This window comes from Rhinoraja longicauda, chromosome 19 (assembly GCF_053455715.1).
Source record: "Rhinoraja longicauda isolate Sanriku21f chromosome 19, sRhiLon1.1, whole genome shotgun sequence".
NCBI classification, from domain to species: Eukaryota; Metazoa; Chordata; class Chondrichthyes; order Rajiformes; family Arhynchobatidae; genus Rhinoraja; species Rhinoraja longicauda.
In genome coordinates, this window is record NC_135971.1 from 6,312,435 (window position 1) to 6,337,699 (window position 25,265).

Sequence of the window (25,265 nt, forward strand, 5' to 3'; positions counted from 1 at the left end):
ACTCACAGAGAGAAGTAGGAACATTCATGGAAACAGACAGGGCCCTCCCCTAATTCTACGTAGGTTTGCCTTCTCCTGATTTCCCATTTGCGGGAGCACTCCCCTATTTCCACATTTACAGTTTCCCTCCGCTAATTTCATATTTGTTGTTGTTTATCTACCCGCCACACTTCAATAACGGCGCACCCGCAAATCCCCATTTGTGGTGCCCTCGCCTAATTGACCATTTACCCGTGCTCTCCCGTAATTACCATATGTAACCATATAACCATATAATAACCATATAACAACTATAGCACGGAAACAGGCCCGTCCGGCCCTACCGGTCCACGCCGACCACTTTCTCTGACCTAGTCTCATCTACCTGCTCTCAGACCATAACCCTCCAATCCCCTCTTATCCATATACCTATCCAATTTACACTTAAATAATAAAATCGAGCCTGCCTCCACCACTTCCACCGGAAGCCCATTCCATTCAGTCACCACCCTCTGAGTAAAGAAGTTACTCCTCATGTTACCCCTAAACTTTTGTCCCTCAATTCTGAAGCTATGTCCCCTTGTTGGAATCTTCCCCACTCTCAAAGGGAAAAGCCTTCCCACGTCAACTCTGTCCGTCCCTCTTAAAATTTTTAAAACCTCTATCAAGTCCCCCCTCAACCTTCTACGCTCCAAAGAATAAAGACCCAACCTGTTCAACCTCTCTCTGTAGCCCAAGTGCTGAAACCCAGGCAACATTCTAGTAAATCTCCTCTGTACCCTCTCCATTTTGTCGACATGGCGGCACGGTAGCGCAGCGGTAGAGTTGCTGCTTTACAGCGAATGCAGCGCCGGAGACTCAGGTTCGATCCTGACTACGGGTGCTGCACTGTAAGGAGTTTGTACGTTCTCCCCGTGACCTGCGTGGGTTTTCTCCGAGATCTTCGGTTTCCTCCCACACTCCAAAGACGTACAGGTATGTAGGTTAATTGGCTGGGTGAAAATTGTCCCTAGTGGGTGTAGGATAGTGTTAATGTACGGGGATCACTGGGCGGCACGGACTTGGAGGGCCGAAAAGGTCTGTTTCCGGCTGTATGTATATGATATGATATGACATCCTTCCTATGATTTGGCGACCAGAACTGCACACCATACTCCAGATTCGGCCTCACCAATGCCCTGTACAATTTTAACATTACATCCCAACTTCTATATTCGATGCTCTGATTTATAAAGGCAAGCATACCAAACGCTTTCATCACCACCCTATCCACATGAGATTCCACCTTCAGGGAACAATGCACAGTTATTCCCAGATCCCTCTGTTCCACTGCATTCCTCAATTCCCTACCATTTACCCTGTACGTCCTATTTTGATTTGTCCTACCAAAATGCAGCACCTCACACTTATCAGCATTAAGCTCCATCTGCCATCTTTCAGCCCACCCTTCCAAAAGGCCCAAGTCTCTCTGTGGACTTTGAAAATCTACTTCATTATTAACTACACCACCTATCTTAGTATCATCTGCATATTTACTAATCCAATTTGCCACACCATCATCCAGATCATTAATGTAAATGACAAACAACAGTGGACCCAACACAGATCCCTGGGGTACTCCACTACACACTGGCCTCCAACCTGACATACAGTTGTCAACCATTACTCTCTGGTATCTCCCATTCAGCCATTGTTGAATCCATCTTGCAACCTCACTATTAATACCCAACGATTTAACCTTCTTAATCAACCTTCCATGTGGAACCTTGTCAAATGCCTTACTGAAGTCCATATAGACAACATCCACAGCCTTGCCCTTATCAATTTCCCTGGTAACCTCTTCAAAAAATTCAAGAAGATTAGTCAAACATGACCTTCCAGGCACAAATCCATGTTGACTGTTTCTAATCAGGCCTTGTTTATCCATGTGATTATATATATTGTCCCTAAGTATCTTTTCCATTAATTTTCCCACCACAGACGTCAAACTAACAGGTCTATAATTGTTAGGTTTACTTTTAGAACCTTTTTTAAACAAAGGCACAACATGCGCAATGCGCCAATCTTCCGGCACCATCCCCGTTTCTAATGACGTTTGAAATATTTCCGTCATAGCCCCTGCTATTTCTGCACTAACTTCCCTCAATGTCCTAGGGAATATCCTATCAGGACCTGGAGAGTTATCCACTTTTATATTTTTCAAAAGTGTCCGTACCTCCTCTTCTTTGATCCTCATAATTTCCATCACTACTCTACTTGTTTCGCTTACCTCACATAATTCAATATCCTTCTCCTCGGTGAATACCGAAGAAAAGAAATTGTTTAATATCTCCCCCATTTCTTCCGGCTCAGCACATAGCTGTCCACTCTGACTCTAATGGACTAATTTTATCCCTCGCTATCCTTTTGCTATTGACATATCTGTAGAACCCCTTGGGGTTTACTTTTACATTATTTGCCAAAGCAACCTCATATCTTTTTTTTGCTTTTCTAATTTCCTTCTTAAGATTCCTTTTACATTCTTTATATTCCTCAAGAACCTAATTTACTCCCTGCCGCTTATATTTATTGTATATCTCCCTCTTTTTCCGAACCAAGTGTCCAATTTCCCTGGAAAACCACGGCTCTTTCAAATTATTATTCTTTCCTTTCCACCGAACAGGGACATAAAGACTCTGTACTCTCAAAATTTCACCTTTAAATATCCTCCATTTCTCTATTATATCCTTTTCATAAAACAAAATGTCCCATTTCACTCCTTTTAAATCCTTTCTCATCTCCTCAAAATTAGCCTTTCTCCAATCCAAAATCTCAACCCTTGGTCCAGATTTGACCTTCTCCATAATTATATTCAAACTAATGGCATTGTGATCACTAGAAACATAGAAACATAGAAAATAGGTGCAGGAGTAGGCCATTCGGCCCTTTGAGCCTGCACCGCCATTCAATATGATCATGGCTGATCATTCAGCTCAGTAGCCTGTACCTGCCTTCTCTCCATACCCCCTGATCCCTTTGGCAAAAAGGGCCACATCTAACTCCCTCTTAAATATAGCCAATGAACTGGCCTCAACTACCTTCTGTGGCAGAGAATTCCACAGACTCACCACTCTCTGTGTGAAGAAATGTTTTCTCATCTCGGTCCTAAAAGACTTCCCCCTTATCCTTAAGCTGTAACCCCTGGTTCTGGACTCCCCCAACATCGGGAACAATCTTCCCGCATCTAGCCTCTCCAACCCCTTAAGAATTTTATATGTTTCTATAAGATCCCCCCTCAGTCTTCTAAATTCCAGCGAGTACAAGCTCAGTCTATCTAGTCTTTCCTCATATGCAAGTCCCGCCATCCCAGGGATCAATCTGGTGAACCTTCTCTGTACTCCCTCTAAGGCAAGAACGTCTTTCCTCAGGTTAGGAGACCAAAACTGCACACAATACTCCAGGTGCGGTCTCACCAAGGCCCTGTACAACTGCAGCAGAACCTCCCTGCTCCTAAACTCAAATCCTCTTGTTATGAATGCCAACATACCATTCGCTTTCTTCACTGCCTGCTGCACCTGCATGCTTGCTTTCAATGACTGGTGCACCATGACACCCAGGTCACGTTGCATCTCCCCTTCTCCCAATCGGTCACCATTCAGGTAATACTTTGCTTTCCTGTTCTTGCCGCCAAAGTGGATAACCTCACATTTATCCACATTATATTGCATCTGCAATGCATTTGCCCACTCGCCTAATCTATCCAAGTCACTCTGCAGCCTCCTAGCATCCTCCTCGCAGCTAACACTGCCACCCAGCTTCGTGTCATCCGCAAACTTAGAGATGTTGCATTCAATTCCCTCGTCCAAATCATTAATATACACTGTAAATAACTGGGGTCCCAGCACTGAGCCTTGCGGTACCCCACTAGTCACTGCCTGCCATTCCGAAAAGGACCCGTTTATTCCTACTCTTTGCTTCCTGTCCGCCAACCAATTTTCTATCCACCTCAACACTGAAACCTCAATACCGTGTGCTTTACTAGACCCAAAGTGCTCCTCAACACATACCTCCGTCACCTGACCCGTCTAATTTCCCAACAGGAGCCCCTTCTCTGGTAGGTACCTCTACGTATTGCTGCAAAGAACTATCCTGCACACATTTTACAAACTCCAAACCATCCAGCCCTTTTACAGAATGTGATTCCCAGTCTATGTGTAGAAAATTGAAATCACCCACAATCACTACTCTGTGCTTACTACTAATATCTGCTATCTCCTTACATATTTGCTCTTCCAATTCTCGTTCCCCATTTGGCGGTCTATAATACACCCCAACAAGTGTTGCTAAGCCTTTCTCATTTCTGAGTTCCACCCAAACAGCCTCCCTAGTCGAGCCTTCAAATCTATCCTGCCAGAGCACTGCTGTGATATCTTCCCTGACAAGCAATGCAACACCTCCACCTCTTGCCCCTCCGATTCTATCACATCTGAAGCAATGAAATCCTGGAATATGTAATTGCCAATCGCAACCATCCTGCAACCACGTTTCACTGATCGCCACAACATCATACTTCCAGATGTCAATCCAGGCTCTAAGCTCATCCACCTTTCTTACAATGCTCCTAGCATTAAAATATACACATTTAAGGGACCCATCACCTCTTATTCTCAGTTTATTTCTTTTCACTTCTTTCTCTCCTACATGTTGGGCCTGAGTGTTTCCCTTCTCTGCCTCCTGCCTCACACACTGCCTATTAGCTATCTGTATTTGAGTCCCTCCCCACAACCGTACTAGTTTAAAGTCTCCGCAGTTGCCTTAGCAAATATCCCCGCCAGGATATTGGTTCCCCTCAGGTTCAGGTGCAACCCGTCCTTTTTGTACAGGTCATACTTCCCCCAGAAGAGGTCCCAATGATCCAGAAACTTGAATCCCTGCTCCCTGCACCAGTCCCTCAGCCACGCATTTATCTTCCACCTCACTCCATTCCTATTCTCACTATCGCATGGCACAGGCAGTAAGCCTGAGATTATCACTTTGGAGGTCCTTTTCTTTAACTCTCTTCCTAACCCCCTAAATTCTCCTTTCAGGACCTCTTCCCTTTTCCTACCCATATCGTTGGTACCTATATGTACCACGACCTCTGGCTCCTCTCCCTCCCTTTTCAGGATATCTTGGACACGTTCAGATACATCCCAGACCCTGGCACCAGGAAGGCAAACTACCATCCGGGTCTCCTGACTGCGTCCACAGAATCGCCTATCTGACCCCCTCACTATAGAGTCCCCTATCACTATCGCTCTCCTCTTCCTTTCCCTACCCTTCTGAGCAACAGGGCCGGACTTCGTGCCAGAGGCCCGGGCGCCGTCGCTGCCCCCAGGTAGGCTGTACTCCCCAACAGTACCTAAACATGAGTATTTATTGCCAAGGGGTACAGCCACTGGGGTACTCACGAGTCCCTGCCTCTGCGCCTTCCCCCCCCCTAACCGTGAACCACTTGTCTACCTCCTGTGGTCTTGGAGTGACCACCTCTCTATAACTCCTCTCTATAATCTCCTCACTCTCCCTGACCAGACGGAGGTCATCAATCTGCCGCTCCAGGTTCCTAATACGGTCCCTTAGGAGCCCCGTCTCGTCGCACCTGGCGCAGATGTGGATGTCTGGAAGACTATCAGACTTCCCACATCCGACACCCAGAACAATAAACTGCCCTGGCACTCATACTCCCCCTTAACTGGGGTTACTCCCAATCAGCTGATTCCTCTAATCCGCTTCCACCAATCAGCTGCTCCCTCCCGTCCGCGCTACTTTTTCAAATGGAACATTGCAGAACGGCTCCTGGGCCTCTGGTAAGCAAGGGCTTCGCGCTCCTTTTTAAACTTACCGCCCGGACGCTGCACCAGTCGCTCCCTCCTCTCCAACGGCTCCTGGGCCGTTGTATCTCCAATCTAAACTGAAGCAAACTAAACTGCGGTCTCCCCGTTCAGTAGATTTCAAAAGAATTCAAAAGCAATCTGTACAGTCCAAGTAATTTTGAGTTTATTTCAATTACAGTATTGGAAGCAACAATGCACATCATTCAAATAAACGCGATCTTTCAATCAGCTTGTCGTGTGTGTCAATGGTTGTGTACATTTTCCAAATCACTGAAGTAACATGAACTGTATCTATTACATTGAACTAGTCATTGAACGGAGTTAATAATACCGTAACGACTTTTGACGAGAAGGGTCCAATCCCATTACATTTAAAAAATATTTTCACAAAAGTAATTTCTGTTCCGTTGCTGGACGCGGTTAACGTGTTAAAATGAACGGAACGACAGCTCTGATTCCACTTGCTGTTTATTTCTCTCTTCCCACATTTACATTCCCCCTGGTTTTATTTCCGCGCTCACTGGGGTTTTTACGACACGGAATTTGGGGATTAAATGGGAGCCGTTCAGCGCCGACCTGTTGTCCACGGGTTTCTGCCCCACAGCCCCTGAGCCCCGCTCCTGACGCCGGTCCCGGGACCCGACCCTTTTACACACCCGGAGCGGAACCGGAGCAGATTCTCAGCCAGTTTTCATCCCAAGTTTCGAAGAAAGGATAAAGTTTCCCCGTGAATTTATTCCCAGTGAAGGTGTGGAGATGGGACTTGGTGTCCGCGTCGTAAAATGAAACTGTCCCGGACTCGTAACTGAGATAAACTCCCACCCTCCCGGGGATGGGACGGGCGGGGAGAGGGGATGGAGGGGAGGTGCGTGCATCAAACTCGTCATCCTCCCGCTCGATGCTCCAGACTCCAGTCTCCGGGGTCAGTGTGTCCGGTCCCTTCCTCTCCACAGACTCTGCGGCGACTCCCAGACTCCAGCCCTCACTCCCCGCCACCTCCACCTCCCAGTAATGTCTCCCCGATGTGAATCCCTCCGATCCCAGCACACACTCACTGTCTGTAAACCTCTTCCCGGTGTCAGGGAGACTCCTCCGGGTCCCGGTCCGTCTCACCCTCTTCCGATCCTCAGACACCTCGAGCCGCGCATGCGCTGTTTCCACATCCAGGGTGACGGAGACTGGGGGGAGAAGCAGAGAATCAGAGAGTCCCCGGGGGTCGGGGGGAGACTCGGGCAGCGCGGCCCCGGGACCGGGGAGAGGCCGCTCGGCCTCGGGCACAGGCGGGCGGACAACTGAAACCCTGCCCGGGGTTTCACCCACAACCACATCGGGTGGACAAGAGACATCTCTCCCGGAGTTTTTAATCCAGAGATGGAGAGGGGAATTTCGTGAGGTGGGGGAGGGTGGACGGGAAGGACGAGTGCGGAGAGTGAGGAGGATTGGGAGATTGCGGTGGGGATGGAGGAACGAAGCGGGTTATTCTGATATGGAGGCAGATCGGAGCAGGTGGATATTGAGGTGAGTGGTAATTTGAGGTTGTTAAAGAGGAGGTAGAGGTGCGTGGTGGGGTCGTCATGATCACAGTGAAAGGGGGGCAGATACGAGGGGCCAGATGACCTGCTCCTGTGTTTTTTGAGTGGAGGGTGAGACAAAGGGAAGGGTGGGTTTGTTAGTCAATTGGAGTGGGTGCAAAAGGGTTTACAACAACTTCATCAGGTCTGAAGGCCTGGGTTATCAGGTGAATTTGGACTGTCATAAGGTCATAAATGAAAGTATTCGAATGAGGCCATTCGGCCCATCAAGTCTACTCCACCATTCAATCGTGGCTGATCTAATTCTCGCTCCTAACCCCTTTCTCCTGCCTTCTCCCTATAACCTCTGACACCTGTACTAACCCAGAATCCAGCTATCTCTGCCTTAAAATGTGGGATCTGGGACCATGGACACATCTGGTCACAGATGGTTCGAGCCCCCGACCGCTGGAGGACAAAGAAGGGAGAGATTGAACTGTTTTTCACCTTCCATCACAGTGAGGAATGTGGAGGGGTCACTGTGGTGGATGTTTACGTTAAAATGTATGTTGTGTGTCCTGTTGCTTTTTACTGTTATGACTGTCTGGCAAATGAAGTTCCTCGTATGTTGCAAAACATACTTGGCTAATAAAGTTTTATTATGACTGTGATAAGGAGCCGTGTTAGGCGGTTAGGATGAAGCGGACTGGAGTAGCGAGGAAAGGAGGGGACCGCGTGGGATTGGAGGTGTCGGAAGAGGAGTTACAGTTTACCAAGGTACAGCGAAAATGTTTTGTTGAGTGCTAACCAGTCAGTAGAAAGACAATACATGATTACAATCAATACGTTTGCAGATACATGATGTGGGAATAATGTTTAGTGCAATGTAAAGCCAGCAAGGTGCGATCAAGGATAGTCCGAGGTCACCAACGTGGAAGATAGTAGTTCAGCACTGCTCTCTGGTTGTGGTAGGATGATTCAGTTCCCTGATAACAGCTGGGAAGAAACTGTCCCTGAATCTGGAGGTGTGCGTTTTCACACTTCTGTACCTCTTCCCTGATGGCAGAGGGGAGAAGAGGGAGTGGCCAGGATGAGACTGGTCCTTGATTATGCTGCTGGCCTTGCCGACGCAGCGGGGGGTATAAATGGTGTCAGTGGCAGGAGTTTCGGGTTTGCGGGAGAGCAGGGAGGAGAATCCGGAACGGGAATGACGGACTGCGCTTCCTGCAAATTGGCATCAGGACCACGCGCAACTCCACCAACAACCAACAGCAGGGACAACACGCTGAACATAATTTAGATGCCAGCATACTACGGGAAACACGCGACTGCTTGTTCTGTGAGCAAAATCTAGAAATGGAGAACCTGCTTCCTGAGCTTTGCGGGCACCAGCAAGACCGGTTAGAGAATACAATTTACCGATTTACTTTCACCAGACATGCTCTGTTTTTGGACTGCCCGCGGCGCGTAAAACCCAACGCCAGAATGTTCACTTTAGTAACAACGTTCATCCAACAGCCCGTCTGTTGTGTGTCCTGTGGTTGTGCTCAGTGAACTGACATCTCTACATACATTTTTAGGTATGTAAAGAGGAAAAAAATTGTCAAGGCAAATGTGGGTCCCTTGAAGACAAAAGCGGGGGAATTTATTATGGGGAACAAGAAAATGGCAGACGAGTTGAACCGGTACTTTGGATCTGTCTTCACTTAGGAAGATACAAGCAATCTCCCAGATGTTCTAGTGGCCAGAGATCCTAGGGTGACAGAGGAACTGGAGAAAATCCGCATTCGGCAGGAAATGGTGTTGGGTAGACTGATGGGACTGAAGGGTGATAAATCAGCAGGGCCTGATGGTCTGCATCCCAGAGTACATAAGGAGGTGGCGCTAGAAATTGTGGACGCATTGGTGATCATTTTCCAATGTTCTATAGATTCAGGATAAGTTCCTGTGGATTGGAGGGTAGCTAATGTTGTCCCACATTTTAAGAAACGGGGAGGAGAAAAAACGGGAAATTATAGACCAGTTAGTCTGACATCAGTGGTGGGGAAGATGCTGGAGTCAATTATAAAAGACGAAATTGCGGAGCATTTGGATAGTAGTAACAGGATCGTTCCGAGTCAGCATGGATTTACAAAGGGGAATTCATGCTTGACTAATCTTCTGGAATTTTTTGAGGATGTAACTAGGAAAATTGACAGGGGAGAGCCGGTGGATGTGGTGTACCTTGACTTTCAGAAAGCCTTTGACAAGGTTCCACATAGGAGATAAGTGGGTAAAATTAGAGCACATGGTATTGGAGGTAGGGTACTGACATGGATAGAAAATTGGTTGACAGACAGACTGATGGGTATCGAACCGAAACGTCACCCATTCCTTCTCTCCCGAGATGCTGCCCGACGTGCTGAGTTACTCCAGCACTTTGTGAATAAATACATTTATTTGTACCAGCATCTGCAGTTATTTTCTTATATTATCTGAATGGTGTCAAGTTAGGAACAGGGAACGTACAACGAGATCTGGGTGTCCTAGTGCATCAGTCACTGAAAGGAAGCATGCAGGTACAGCAGGCAGTGAAGAAAGCCAATGGAATGTTGGCCTTCATAACAAGAGGAGTTGAGTATCGGAGCAAAGAGGTCCTTCTGCAGTTGTACAGGGCCCTAGTGAGCCCTGGAGTACTATGTGTAGTTTTGGTCTCCAAATTTGAGAACGGATATTCTTGCTATCGAGGGCGTGCAGCGTAGGTTTACTGGAGCGACTAGACTTGTATACACTGGAATTTAGAAGGATGAGAGGAGATCTTATCGAAACGTATACAATTATTAAGGGGTTGGACCGTTAGAGGTAGGAAACATGTTCCCAATGTTGGGGGAGTCCGGAACAAGGGGCCACAGTTTAAAAATAAGGGGTAGGCCATTTAGAACTGAGATGAGGAAAAACTTTTTTTGTCAGAGAGTTGGGAATCTGTGGAATTCTCTGCCTCAAAAGGCAGTGGAGGCCAATTCTATGAATGCATTCAAGAGAGAGCTAGATAGGCTCTTAAGGATAGCGGAGTCAGGGGGTATGGGGAGAAGGCAGGAACGGGGTACTGATTGTGAATGATCAGCCATGATCACATTGAATGGCGGTGCTGGCTCGATGGACCGAATGGCCTCATCCTGCACCTATTGTCTATTGTCTGTTGTTTGTACTGTGGTTGTGTTCAGGGAACTGACATCTCCAGCGGTATGAATACTGACTTCTCTAAATTCAAGTATACACTGGACAGGTAATTGATACTTAAAGAACTATAACGGTTTAAAAAAAAGTTTTTACCTCTCTTAATGCCATCGGGCACCTCACGGAACACCGTGTTCAACAAAAATGGGTGATCGAACTTTCCAACTTCCAGGGCACCGTCTGCTACTGACAGCGTGTGCTGATCATCTCTTATCCTGCATGAATTACACACCCGGTTATAAGACCCGCATCTACGATTTTTGAGTTAATTACCAAAACAGTGCAGAGAGTCTCACCTCCTCTTCTGACGAGTTTCCTCCTGAAATATAAAACATCAGAAAGATCAATTAATTTGCATTGAGCGTCCACATCGTGACAGCGGGAATATCAGCCAAATTGTTACAATTTTCCGACAGATCCCAGCTCTTAATGCTGGAGCAGCGCCCCATCAGTGCAGTATTATGTATTAATTACATGTAATGGTTATATTTAATACTGGACTGATGGGGCGATTCAACCTCCTCTGGTTCCAGTTGTGAATTACCTCATTTGTCCAACAGGGGTCACCCTCTCTTCACTGTTACCCTCTTGCGTTTAATGTCTGTGTAACATGCCTTGGAATTTTCGTCTATCCTATTCGCCAAAGATCCTGCATTGCCACTTCAAGCGCCCCCTGATTCGTCTTGCACCCTGTGGGTCAGCAAGAGGGGACCCATAGCGTCTACCAACCTTTGTCTCCACAGACATCATGTTGCCAGCTTGTGACTAGATGTTCATATCAGACTAAGGGAAGACCAGGCTTGAACAACGTGGAAAATATGACTGGCTCAATGTGATAAGTACAACGTCTCTTTCCGATAAAGATGCAGCTCGCCCTGCGATTGATTGGGGTGCGCTAATGTGAGCGAGGCAGTAATATGGCCCCAGAACAACTAAATCATTTATTTGGAGACACAAGGTACTGCATAGAGTGGAATCCTAATCAGGCCAGCCAGCATCTGAGGAGGGAAATGTACACATGACGCATGTGGTCAGGAGCCTCTTTCAATCTTCTGGAATAGATGGGAGAGAGCTGGTAAAGGGATGGGAGGGGAAGGAACTGGGACAATAAGTGACAAGGGATAGGTGAATTTATGTGTGGAGGGACATATGACAGACTGACGGACATCCCTGCGGCTGATGGCGAAGGGGATAAAACTTGCTACAAAATTGGAATCTGGTCAGGAAGATAAATGGGGAATGCAATGGAAGGGATGGGGTGGAAATCAACAGGAGAGAATGTGCTGGGTTCCCAATAGGAAGGGTTGGGTGATCTGCGGTTGGAGAAGGGGAAGCAACATGATTACGGGGACTGGGGATGAAAAGAAATGCCTGTGGGGAACAGTTGAAGGAACAGGGACGTCTGAAGGGGATAAGGTTTACCTGTAACAGGAGAATACATGTTTCATGTCGTTGGGTTGTCGTCTGCTCAAAATATGAGGTGTTCGTCTTCCCTACCGACTGGGCTGTTTCAATCAGCCCTGAATTATTGGGAAATTCTGCATTTATTTCATACTGTTACCCACTATTTTGTGATTGTGGCCTTGTGGAAGCTAACTTTGGGGAAACCATTTTGTGGCACCTTTGGAGGACATTTTGTGCTGGGAAGTTCGAAACCTTAGCAGCCTGTGAGAAAGTTCTGTACAAAAGCTTGTTTTGGTTATTGCATTGAAAACAGGCTTTTGCAAGGTAGTCCTTCACAGTCCTGGACACCTGCAGATAAGAAGTTGCTTCCCAAGGTTTAGAAGTTGTTTTTCTGGGTTTGTTGTTGAGTTCTGGACATTTCAATGTTCTGAACTAGATGTTGTGGTACCTCCTTATCGCCTAACGGTACCTCTCTAATCATCTTAGCTATGTGACTCCCTTTAATCCCCTGTACTCCTGTTTGACTCCCTAACACAATTAAAGGAACTCTATTATGGGAACTCTACTATGTATCTGCTGAGACTGCTTTATGCTATGTAACCATGGAAAATTATTGCATCTGCTTTGTGCTGTTTTCAACTGTATAAATACTGACTGTAATCTGTATGTTCTTTGAGAGGACAGAAGCAGGTGTTTGAGCGAACAACAGTGAACTCAGGTCTCTGTGTCTCTCCCACCTTTGTGTTTCAGTAAAAAGATTTAACTGAGTCTTGTGTTTTGCGTACTTATTTTAGAGATAAGTCGAGTCGACTTTCACAGCCTTACATTGAATCAAATTGAATTTGTAACTCCCTACCTTCAGAAATATCAAACTGTCCGTTTGGTTCATCCGCTCCTGCAGCTTTAAGAGTTTCTCTTGAATAGAGTTTATCTCCTCTTGAATCGCTCGTAGATTATTCTCCATTGGATTTAGAACGCTCTCCTCGTCTTCCCGGAGATCCTTGAGAAAGAGCCGCTCTTTCTCATTGAGAATCTGGCGCAGTTCAGCAAATACCGATGTGATGTAGGTCAACAGGTTCTGTGACTGCTCCTGTCAAATGAAAGGTGAAGGTCAATATTATCGGGCCTGGAATCTAAGACAATAGCACAAGATCAGAGAAGGGAAACTGGAAACCTTACCCGGACTCCAGAAATCTTCTCTTTCTGTTGCTGCTCCATGTCCCCCACCGCTGATTTATTTTTTGTGAGAATCTCCAAGGAAGTTTTAATCAGCTCCTGGGATTGAGATTCAGATTCAGTCAGTGAAAGAATTAGACCAGACGGAACAAATGAAATGCTGACACGGAACTGCACATGAAAGTTTACAAAAAGACACAAACTGCTGGAGAACTCATCGGGTCGTGGAGCGTATCAGCAGAGAGCCGCGGGCTGTCTCACCTGGAAGGATTGCTGGAGTCCCTGCATGGACGTGAGGGGGAAGGTACAGGGACAGGTGTTTCATCTCCAGCGGTGGCTGGGGCAAGTACCTGGGGAAGGGCTAGTTTGGGTGGGAGGCTGGGTGAACCGAACAGTCGCCGAGGGAGCGCGGTCTGCAAAACGCAGAATTGAAAATTCATCAGCTGATCACATTCTGTTTTCTTTTACCTTGTAGCTTTCAACAGCTTCTTTAATCGGCATGAAGCGATGCTCTCTGTGTTCCCGCGCGTCTCGGCAGATCATACAGACCAGTTTCTTGTCGGTTTCACAAAACAGCTTCAGTTCTTCCTGATGTTCCTCGCAGTAAAGTTTACTTTCCTTCCCTCCCGTGTTCAGGCTCAGTGCTCGAGCTGTCTCAGCGATATTCGCCAAGGCCCGATTTACTTTGAGGGTGCGGTCTGCCAACACCTCTCTACATACCGGGCAGGAGTTTCTCCCCTCCCTGTCCCAACTCTGTGTGATACAGGAGCGGCAGAAGTTGTGCCCGCACTCCAGTGTCGCCGGATCGGTGAAGAAATCCAGGCAAATGGGACAAATCGCGTCTTCAGTTAAACTCTGGATCTGGTGTTTCGAAGCCATTTTTAATTCCAACCACTTTCTGGTTCAAAACGCCTCCGCATTCAGGGAGCTGCGGGCTCGTACTGAACCGCAGGTGTCAACGACAAGCCCTGCAGTGCGCGGGGAATTGATTCTGTGCTGAATAATGTTGTTTTGCTGCGAGTGTTCAGCGTGAAGGGCTTCTGGCAATCTGCCACTGATTACACACCAGCAAGAGGCTGGTAACAAGTTAAACGAGTCTGAATGTGTCAATAACCGGGCGGACGAGCGCCGGGCAGTCTAAGGAAGGGCAGAAACGAAATGGAAGATGTATTAAGTTATCTCTACGTAGAGCGTGAAACGGTGGTTAAACATCAACTTAGAGCGACTGCTGTTAAAATAAAATCTGCAATAAAATCGGAGTCCTGGAGAGAATGTTGTGTTGTGAGGTGCCAGACCCGCGACAGTCGCTGAGATTTGGTTGCATAAAAAGTAGGAAAGACAATACTCTGTTACTGCGTGCAACACATTCACCTTCTCGGTGAAAGTCGTCTTGTTGAAAGAAACAGCAAACACATGTGACACACGTGTGTGTGTCTGTGGGTGTGTGTGTGGGTGTGTGTGTCTGTGGGTGGGTGTGTGTCTATGTGTGGGTGTGTGTGTCTCTGTGTGTGTGTGTGTGTGATTGTGTCTGTGTGTGGGTGTGTGTGGGTGTGTGTGTCTGTGTCTGTGTGTGGGTGTGTGTGTCCGTCTGTGTGTCTGTGTGTGGGTGTGTGTGTGTGTGTCTGTGTGTGTGTCTGTGTGTGTGTCTGTGTGTGGGTGTGTGTGTCTGTGTGTGTGTGCTTGTGTTACAGTTCTTGGCCTTGTAATAAAAAATAGATTAATTGTGTGGCTGAGCTTACTTACCCGACACTCCAGCAGTTGTCTGGACACACCCAGTGTGTGGGTGTGTGTGTGGGTCTGTGTGTGTGTGTGTGTGTGGGTGTGTGTGTGGGTTAGCTGCGAGGGGTCGCTAGGAGGCTGCAGATTGACTTGGATAGATTAGGCGAGTGGGCAAATGCATGGTAGATGTAATATAATGTGGATAAATATGAGGTTATCCACTTTGGCGGCAAGAACAGGAAAGCAGAGTATTACCTGAATGGTGGAATTCTCTGCCACAAAAGGTAGTTGAGGCCAGTTCATTGGCTATATTTAAGAAGGAGTTAGAAGTGGCCCTTGTGGCTAAAGGGATCAGGGGGTATGGAGAGAAGGCAGGTACAGGTTACTGAGCTGGATGATCAGCCATGATCATATTGAATGGTGGTGCAGGCTCGAAGGGCCGAATGGCCTACTCCTGCACCTATTTTCTATGTTTCTATGTTTCTATGTCATTGTACCTGCTTGCTTCATGACCCACAGAAAACACTGCCCCTCACATTCCCAATGAACCTGACCCCCCCCCCCCCTTGAATGTGCACATACTTGGCCAATAAACGTATTCATTCATTCATGAAAAGGTAAGGCTAAAGGTGAAAAGAGTCAGAAAGGGTGTCAGATGAGGAGAGTAGTGAAATGTGAAGCTGCAGGGAGGGGTACGGATACGAGAGTCAGTCTGAAGAATGTTCTCGACTCAAAACATCACCTATTCCTTTTCATGCTGCCTGACCCGCTGAGTTACTCCAGCACTCTGTGAAACGTCACCTATCCATGTTCTCCACAGATGCTGCCTGACCCGCTGAGTTACTCCAGCACTCTGTGAAACGTCACCTATCCATGTTCTCCACAGATGCTGCCTGACCCGCTGAGTTACTCCAGCACTCTGTGAAATGTCACCTATTCCTTCTCTCCAGAGATGCTGCCTGACCCGCTGAGTTACTCCAGCACTCTGTGAAACGTCACTATTCCTTCTCTCCACAGATGCTGCCTGACCCGCTGAGTTAGCCCAGCATTTTGTGTCTACATTCATCAGTGAAAATGTCATTTAGCTTAGTGATACGGCGCAGAAACAGGCCCTTCGGCCCACCGGGTACGCAGCGACCAGCGATCAGGCCGCACTAACGCTGCCCTACACACACACAAGGGACAATCTCTAATTTTACAGAAGCCAATTAACCTACAAGCCTGTCGGTCTTGAGAGGTTTGGAGGGAATAATGTCGGTAGTAAAGAAAGCAAACTCAATGCTAGCATTTATTTCAAGAGGGCTTGTGTACAAAAACAGGGGGTGTTATGCTGAGGCTCTACAAGGCACTGGTCAGGCCCCATTTGGAATATTGTCAGCAATTTTCGCTGTACTCGCTGGAGTTTAGAAGAATGAGGGGGGACCTCATTGAAACTTCACCGAATAGTGAAAGACCCGGATAGGGTGGATGTGGAGAGGATGTTTCCACTAGTGGGAGAGTCTAGGACCAGAGGGCACAGCCTCAGAATTAAAGGACTTTCCGTCAGGAAGGAGATGAGGAGGAATTTATTTAGCCAGACGGTGGTGAATCTGTGGGATTCTTTGCCACAGACGGCTGTGGAGGCCACAAGTCAGTGGACTTGGTCTTCAAATTTGAGGAAGGATATTCTTGCTATTGAGGGCGTGCAGCGTAGGTTTACTCAGTTAATTCCCGGAATGGCGGGACTGTCTTGAAAGACTGGATCGACTGGTTTGTATACACTGGAATTTAGAAGGATGAGAGGAGATCTTATCGAAACGTATAAGATTATTAAGGGGTTGGACAGGTTAGAGGCAGGAAACATTATCCCAATGTTGGGGGAGTCCAGAACAAGGGGCCACAGTTTAAGATTAAGGGGTCGGCCATTTAGAACTGAGATGAGGAGAAACATTTTCAGTCAGAGAGTTGTGAATCTGTGGAATTCTCTGCCTCAGAAGGCAGTGGAGGCCAATTCTCTGAATGCATTCAAGAGAGAGCTGGATAAAGCTCTTAAGGATATCGGAGTCAGGGGGTATGGGGAGAAGGCAGGAACGGGGTACTGATTGAGAATGATCAGCCATGATCACATTGAATGGCGGTGCTGGCTCGAAGGGCCGAATGGCCTCCTCCTGCACCTATTGTCTTTTGGATATTTCTAAGGCATAGATAGATAAATTATTGGTCAGTGCGGGTGTCAGGGGTTATGGGGAGAAGGCAGGAGAATGGGGTTAGGAGGGAGAGATAAATCAGCCGTGATTGAATGGTGGAGTAGACCTGATGGGCCGAATGGTCCAATTCTACACCTATCACTTATGACCTAAACCGGAGATCCCGGACACAACCCACGCAGGTCACGGGGAGAACGTACAGATTCCACACAGACAGCACCCGTGGTCAGGATCGAACCCTGGTCTCTGGCGCTGTGAGGCAGCAGCTCTACCGCTGTGCCACCATTGTACATCATGATGTATCTATCTGTACGTCGTTGGTGAGACCACAGTTCTAGCGCCCAGCTACAGGGAGGTGGCATGGTGCTGGAGAGGGTGCAGAAGGGATAGACCAGCTTGGCACGGGCACAGTGGGGGTTAGGTTACAGGGAGCCACTGCACAGGGTAGGTCCCTACTCGGGGATGAGGGGGATTCTTGTTGAGGTGTATAAAACCATGAGGGGCGTTGGTAATGTGGATGGTCACAGCCCTTTTCCCCGGGGTGTGGTGGTCTTAAACAAGAGTGTAGATGCAATAAACTGGAGTAACTCAGCGGGTCAGGCAGCATCTGTGGAGAACATGGATAGGTGACGTTTCACAGAGTGCTGGAGTAACTCAGCGGGTCAGGCAGCATCTGTGGAGAACATGGATAGGTGACGTTTCACAGAGTGTTGAGGTAACTCAGCCGGTCAGGCATCATCTGTGGGGAACATGGATAGCTGACTTTTCACAGAGTGCTGGAGTAACTCAGCGGGTCAGGCAGCGTATGTGGAGAACATGAATAGGTGATGTTTCACAGAGTGCTAGAGTAACTCAGCGGGTCGGGCAGCATCTGTGGAGATAAGGAATAGATGATGTTTTGGGTCGAGAACCTTCTTCAGAGTGACTCTCATATCCATACCCCTCCCTGCAGCTTCACATTTCACTACTCTCCTCATCTGACCCCCTTTCTGACTCCTTTCACCTTTAGCCTCACCTTTTCATGAATGAATGAATAAGTTGATGAATGAATGAATAAGTTTATTGGCCAAGTATGTGCACATTTAAGGAATGTGCCTTGGTGCTCCGATCACAAATGACAACACAAACACACAGTTACCCGGAGAGGGGGGGGGGGGGGGGGGGGGGGTCAGGTTCAATGGGAATGTGAGGGGCAATGTTTTCTGTGGGTGATGAAGCAGGCAGGTACAATGACATAGAAACATAGAAAATAGGTGCAGGAGTAGGCCATTCGGCCCTTCGAGCCTGCACCGCCATTCAATATGATCATGGCTGATCATCCAGCCCAGTATCCCGTACCTGCCTTCTCTCCATACCCCCTGATCCCTTCAGCCACAAGGGCCACATCTAATTCCCTCTTAAATATAGCCAATGAACTGGCCTCAACTACCTTCTGTGGCAGAGAATTCCACAGACTCATCACTCTCTGTATGAAGAAATGTTTTCTCATCTTGGTCCTAAAAGACTTCCCCCTTATCCTTAAGCTGTGACCCCTGGTTCTGGACTTCCCCAACATCGGGAACAATCTTCCCGCATCTAGCCTCTCCAACCCCTTAAGAATTTTATATGTTTCTATAAGATCCCCCTCAGTCTTCTAAATTCCAGCGAGTATAAGCCTAGTCTATCCAGTCTTTCTTCATATGAAAGTCCTGCCATCCCAGGGATCAATCTGGTGAAACTTCTCTGTACTCCCTCTAAAGCTAGAATGTCTTTCTTCAGATGAGGAGACCAAAACTGTACACAATACTCCAGGTGCGGTCTCACCAAGGCCCTGTACAACTGCAGCAGAACCTCCCTGCTCCTATACTGAAATCCCCTCGCTATGAATGCCAACATACCATTCGCTTTCTTCACTGCCTGCTGCATCTGCACGCATGCTTTCAATGACTGGTGCACCATGACACCCAGGTCACGTTGCATCTCCCCTCTTCCTAATTGGCCACCATTCAGGTAATACTCTGCTTTCCTGTTCTTGCCGCCAAAGTGGATAACCTCACATTTATCCACATTATATTGCATCTGCCATGCATTTGCCCACTCGCCTAATCTATCCAAGTCACTCTGCAGCCTCCTAGCATCCTCCTCACAGCTAACACTGCCACCCAGCTTCGTGTCATCCGCAAACTTGCATTCAATTCCCTCGTCCAAATCATTGATATATATTGTAAATAACTGGGGTCCCAGCACTGAGCCTTGCGGTACCCCACTAGTCACTGCCTGCCATTCCGAAAAGGACCCGTTTATTCCTACTCTTTGCTTCCTGTCCGCCAACCAGTTCTCTATCCACCTCAACACCGAACCCCCAATACCATGTGCTTTAAGTTTGTTACACCAATCTCCTATGTGGGACCTTGTCGAAGGCCTTCTGAAAGTCCAGATATAACACATCGACTGGTTCTCCCTTATCCACTCTACTGGTTACATCCTCGAAACATTCTATGACCTTGTTGTGTTGCAGGTCTCCACACTGCGGCTGTGTGCGGTACAAGAACGTCGGCCACCGTGGGCTCGGTCACCACTGTCACCATGGGTGGGATGGTGAGGTTCCCCGTCCAGCCCCACAGCCACGAGAAGATCAGGGTGTCGATGTGGCGTCTCCATCCTGACCTGCCGATCCTGGGTTGGAAGTCTTACAGCCCGGAGAGTCCGTCCTGGATCCACCCGTCCTACGGGGACAGAGTCCGCTTCCGACTGGACGGTGAAATCGAGCTGTGGGCCGTGGGTCTCGGTGACCAGGGGACCTACGAGATAGAGACAAACTACTTTGACAGGGAGCCGAGGAACCGCGACGTGGAGCACTTTGAGCTGCGCGTGGTCGGTGAGTAGTGGCGTGCAGAGTTGCACAGCACCCAGACTGGCTCTTCGGCCCACACGGCCCATGCTGACCCAGTGGGGAATTCTGGCCTTGTCCCACCCACTTGCGCACGGCACTCTCCGTGAATGAATGCTTCCTTGTCACATCTGACAAGGCGCAGTGATACATTTTTTTTTCTTGTTCGCACGCAAGGTATGCAAAGAATCGCCACATAAAGGGCACCGGAAAAGTTACAAATGATTCAATTTTACACAAACCATTATTGACACATACCATCTGAGCTCCCCCGTGGCCAACAGACCCCAGAATACAGCACAGGAATAATGTTTGTACCGAACATGAAGCCAATGCAAACTGATCTCCCCTGCCTGAACACGATCCCTCTCCCTCCATTCCAGCATTTCTCAGCAGAACCCTGGAAATAATTTTCATGTCTCAGGGAACCCCCGCATAAATTTATTATATATCTTTATTAATCTCTTTCTTAATTAATTAATGTATATACAAAAACTCTTCGAAGGTATTGATTCACAAAATGCTGGAGTAACTCAGCAGGTCAGGCAGCATCTCGGGAGAGAAGGAATGGGTGACGTTCCGGGTCGAGACCCTTCCTTCTCTCCCGAGATGCTGCCTGACCTGCTGAGGGGTCGGCCATTTAGAACTAAGAGGAGGAAAAACTTTTTCAGTCAGAAAGTTGTGAATCTGTGGAATTCTCTGCCTCAGAAAGCAGTGGAGGCCAATTCTCTGAATGCATTCAAGAGAGAGCTAGATAGAGCTCTTAAGGATAGCGGAGTCAGGGGGTATGGGGAGAAGGCAGGAAAGGGGTACTGATTGAGAATGGCAAAAACAAGGAGGCAGATTATTTTCTCAATGGTGTTAGGTCAAGTAAGGGGGAGGTGCAGCGAGACCTGGGTGTCCTTGTACACCAGTCACTGAAAGTTGGCGTGCAGGTACAGCAGGCAGTGAAGAAAGCTAATGGCATGTTGGCCTTCATAACAAGAGGATTTCAGTATGGGAGTAAAGAGGTCCTTCTGCAGTTGTACAAGGCCTTGGTAAGACCACATCTGGAGTATTGTGTACAGTTTTGGTCTCCTAGTTTGAGGAAGGACATCCTTGTAATTGAGGCATTGCAGCGTAGGTTCACGAAATTGATCCCTCGGATGGTGGGACTGACATATAAGGAAAGATTGGAAAGACTAGTGTACTCAATGGGCCAATAGACAATAGGTGCAGGAGGAGGCCATTCGGCCCTTCGAGCCAGCACCGCCATTGAATGTGATCATGGCTGATCATTCTCAATCAGTACCCCGTTCCTGCCTTCCAGGAGCGGTGCATCAGGCAGGGTCCCGACCCCCAGGCCCTGACCGTCTCACTGCCCCACAGACGCTGCCCGACCTGCGGCCGATTCCCTGCGGACCGGGAAGGGGGGAGGGCAGGTCAGGGCGCGGGGACTGTCAGCACTGCTGTGTTGGAGAGGACATTTTACAGAATTAACATTGTAACCCACGCCCCCAGGGTGTGTAAACTAAACCAACTCTGCACCACAGAGGGTTGAACTGATTTAAATTATTTCACATCATCAAATACATGCTGAGATATTTGTTTGGAGTGTACACGCAGTGATTGGCCCTTCCACCTCTGGAGATATGTGGAGAGCGGTCTTTACACTTTGGAGATACAGCGTGGAAACTGGCCCTCCGAGCCCACACCGACCAGCGCACTAACACCATCCCAAACACGCGCCAACATTTACAACTTTACCAAAGGCAATTAGCAAACACACCTGTCCGTCTTTGAAGTGTGGAAAGAAACTGAACGTTGGCGCGCAGGTACAGCAGGCAGTGAAGAAAGCTAATGGCCTTCATAACGAGAGCATTTGAGTATAAGAGCAAAGAGGTACTTCTGCAGTTGTACAGGGGCCCTGGTGAGACCACACCTGGAGTATTGTGTGCAGTTTTGGTCTCGTAATTTGAGGAAGGACGTCCTTGCTATTGAGGCAGTGCAGCGTAGGTTCACCTGTTTAATCCCCGGGATGGCGGGACTGTCATATGAGGAAAGATTGGAAAGACTGGGCTTGTATTCGCTGTAGTTTGGAAGGATGAGAGTTGATCTTATAGAGACTTATAAAATTATAAAAAGGACTGGACAAGCTAGATGCAGGAAAAATGTTCCCAATGTTGGGGGGTCCAGAACCAGGTGCCACACAGTCCAAGAAGAAAAGGGAGGCCGTTTAAAACTGAGGTGAGAATAAACTTTTTCACCCAGAGTTGTGAATTTGTGGAATTCTCTGCCACAGAGGGCAGTGGAAGCCAATTCACTGGATGGATTTAAAAGAGAGTTAGATAGAGCTCTAGGGGCTAGTGGAATCAAGGGATATGGGGAGAAGGCAGGCACGGGTTACTGATTGTGGATGATCAGCCCTGATCACAATGAATGGCGGTGCTGGCTCGATGGGCTAAATGGCCTCCTCCTGCACCTATTTTCTATGTTTCTATGTGTCCATGTTAATCAGGAGAAAACCCGCAGGGAGAGCGTACAAATTCTGCACAAACGACACCAGCAGTGTGGATTGAACCTGGCTCTCTGGCGCTGTGAGGCAGCAACTCTACCCAGTCTCTGGTGGAGAGCAAGGTGTGATCTCATTACATATTCTGTTGTTGTTGTTGTTGTATTTTCTGTTGTGCTGCAGCAAGTAAGAATTTCATTGTTCTATCTGGGACACACGACAATAAAACGCTCTTGACTCCAGACTCTTGAGAGGAGAAGTGGGACAGGGAGGCTCAGGAAGGTGAATTCTGGCTGTTAATAGAACAGTGACCAATGTCAGATGTGGACAAGTACTGAAGTGTTGATGGGTGTTCTGTGGACACCTGCTCTGTGTCATCACCTGTCCATGTACCTGCCCTGTGTCATCACCTGTCCATGTACCTGCCCTGTGTCATCACCTGTCCATGTACCTGCCCTGTGTCATCACCTGTCCTTGCACCTGGTCTGTGTCAGTACCTGTCCATGTACCTGCCCTCTGTCATCACCTGTCCAAGTACCTGCCCTGTGTCATCACCTGTCCTTGCACCTGGTCTGTGACAATACGTGTGTCAGTACCTGTCCATGTACCTGCCCTGTGTCATCACCTGTCCATGTACCTGGTCTGTGACAGTACCTGTCCATGTACCTGACCTCTGTCATCACCTGTCCATTTACCTGCACTCTGTCGGTACCTGTGATGGACTGGGCAGTGTGCATGTACCTGCCCTGTGTTAGTACCTGTCCATGTACAATAGACAATAGGTGCAGGAGTAGGCCATTCAGCCCTTCGAGCCAGCACCACCATTCAATGCGATCATGGCTGATCACTCTCAATCAGTACCCCGTTCCTGCCTTCTCCCCATACCCTCACTCCGCTATCCTTAAGAACTCTATCCAGCTCTCTCTTGAAAGCATCCAACGAACTGGCCTCCACTGCCTTCTGAGGCAGAGAATTCCACACTTTCACCACTCTCTGACTGAAAAAGTTCTTCCTCATCTCCGTTCTGAATGGCCTACCCCTTATTCTGAAACTGTGGCCCCTTGTTCTGGACTCCCCCAACATTGGGAACATGTTTCCTGCTTCTAATGTGTCCAATCCCCTAATTATCTTATGTTTCAATAAGATCCCCCCTCATCCTTCTAAATTCCAGTGTATACAAGCCTAATTGCTCCAGCCTTTCAACATACGACAGTCCCGACATTCCGGGAATTAACCTAGTGAACCTACGCTGCACGCCCTCAATAGCAAGAATATCCTTCCTCAAATTTGGAGACCAAAACTGCACACAGTACTCCAGGTGCGGTCTCACCAGGGCCCGGTACAACTGTAGAAGGACCTCTTTGCTCCTATACTCAACTCCTCTTGTTATGAAGGCCAACATTCCATTGGCTTTCTTCACTGCCTGCTGTACCTGCATGCTTCCTTTCAGTGACTGATGCACTAGGACACCCAGATCTCGTTGAACATCCCCTCTTCCTAACTTGACACCATTCAGATAATAATCTGCCTTTCTATTCTTACTTCCAAAGTGAATAACCTCACACTTATCTACATTAAACTGCATCTGCCATGTATCCGCCCACTCACACAACCTGTCCAAGTCACCCTGCAGCCTTATTGCATCTTCCTCACAATTCACACTACCCCCCAGCTTAGTATCATCTGCAAATTTGCTAATGGTACTTTTAATCCCTTCATCTAAGTCATTAATGTATATCGTAAATAGCTGGGGTCCCAGCACCGAACCCTGCGGTACCCCACTGGTCACTGCCTGCCATTCCGAAAGGGACCCATTTATCCCCACTCTTTGCTTTCTGTCTGTCAACCAATTTTCTATCCATGTCAGTACCCTACCCCCAATACAATGTGCTCTAATTTTGCCCACTAATCTCCTATGTGGGACCGTGTCGAAGGCTTTCTGAAAGTCGAGGTACACCACATCCACTGACTCTCCCCTGTCAATTTTCCTAGTTACATCCTCAAAAAATTCCAGTAGATTTGTCAAGCATGATTTCCCCTTCGTAAATCCATGCTGCCCTGTGTTGGTATCTGTGACAGTACCTGTCCATGTACCTGCCCTGTGTTGGTACCTGTGACAGTACCTGTCCATGTACCTGCCCTGTGTTGGTACCTGTGATGGACTGGGCCATGTACCTGCCCTACGTCAGTACCTGTCCATGTACCTGCCCTGTGTCAGTACCTGTCCATGTACCTGCCCTGTGTCAGTACCTGTCCATGTACCTGTCCTGTGTCAGTACCTGTGATGGACCGGGCAGTGTCTGTGTACCTGCCCTGTGTCAGTATCAGTGATGGACCGGGCAGTGTGCATGTACCTGCCCTGTGTCAACTCTATCAGACATCCACAGGTGTACACTAGAGTGCACACTGACTGGCTGCATCACAACCAGCTTCAGCAACTCAACACCCAGGAACGAAGGAGACTACAGAGAGTGGTAGACACTGCCCGGTCCATCACGGGTACTCACCTCCCCACCATCGCCCGGTCCATCACGGTACTCACCTCCCCACCATCGAAGGGATCTACAGGAGGAGCTGCCTCAAGAAGGCAGCCAGCATCATCAGAGACCCACACCACCCTGGCCACACTCTCATTGACCCACACCACCCTGGCCACACTCTCACTGACCCACACCACCCTGGCCACACTCTCTGACCCACACCACCCTGGCCACACTCTCACTGACCCACACCACCCTGGCCACACTCTCATCTCGCTGCCACCATCGGGATGAAGGTACAGGAGCCTGAATACGTCACACCTCCAGATTCAGGGGCAGTTTCTTCCCGGCTGTTATCAGGCAACTGAACCATCCTATCACC

The 25,265-nt window shown here is 48.1% G+C and overlaps 1 protein-coding gene across 1 annotated transcript; it reads right to left on the reverse strand.

The window, feature by feature from the left end:
* Positions 1 to 6,079: 6,079 nt before the first annotated feature.
* On the reverse strand, positions 6,080 to 20,034 carry LOC144602607 (zinc-binding protein A33-like). Its single transcript, XM_078415738.1, has 6 exons — positions 19,690 to 20,034; positions 13,142 to 13,237; positions 12,819 to 13,052; positions 10,855 to 10,877; positions 10,655 to 10,773; positions 6,080 to 7,009 (listed from the first exon to the last, which is right to left on the reverse strand). The coding sequence occupies exons 1-6, from the start codon at positions 19,960 to 19,962 to the stop codon at positions 6,480 to 6,482; spliced, it is 1,275 nt and encodes a 424-aa protein (XP_078271864.1). The 5' UTR covers positions 19,963 to 20,034; the 3' UTR covers positions 6,080 to 6,479.
* Positions 20,035 to 25,265: the final 5,231 nt, after the last annotated feature.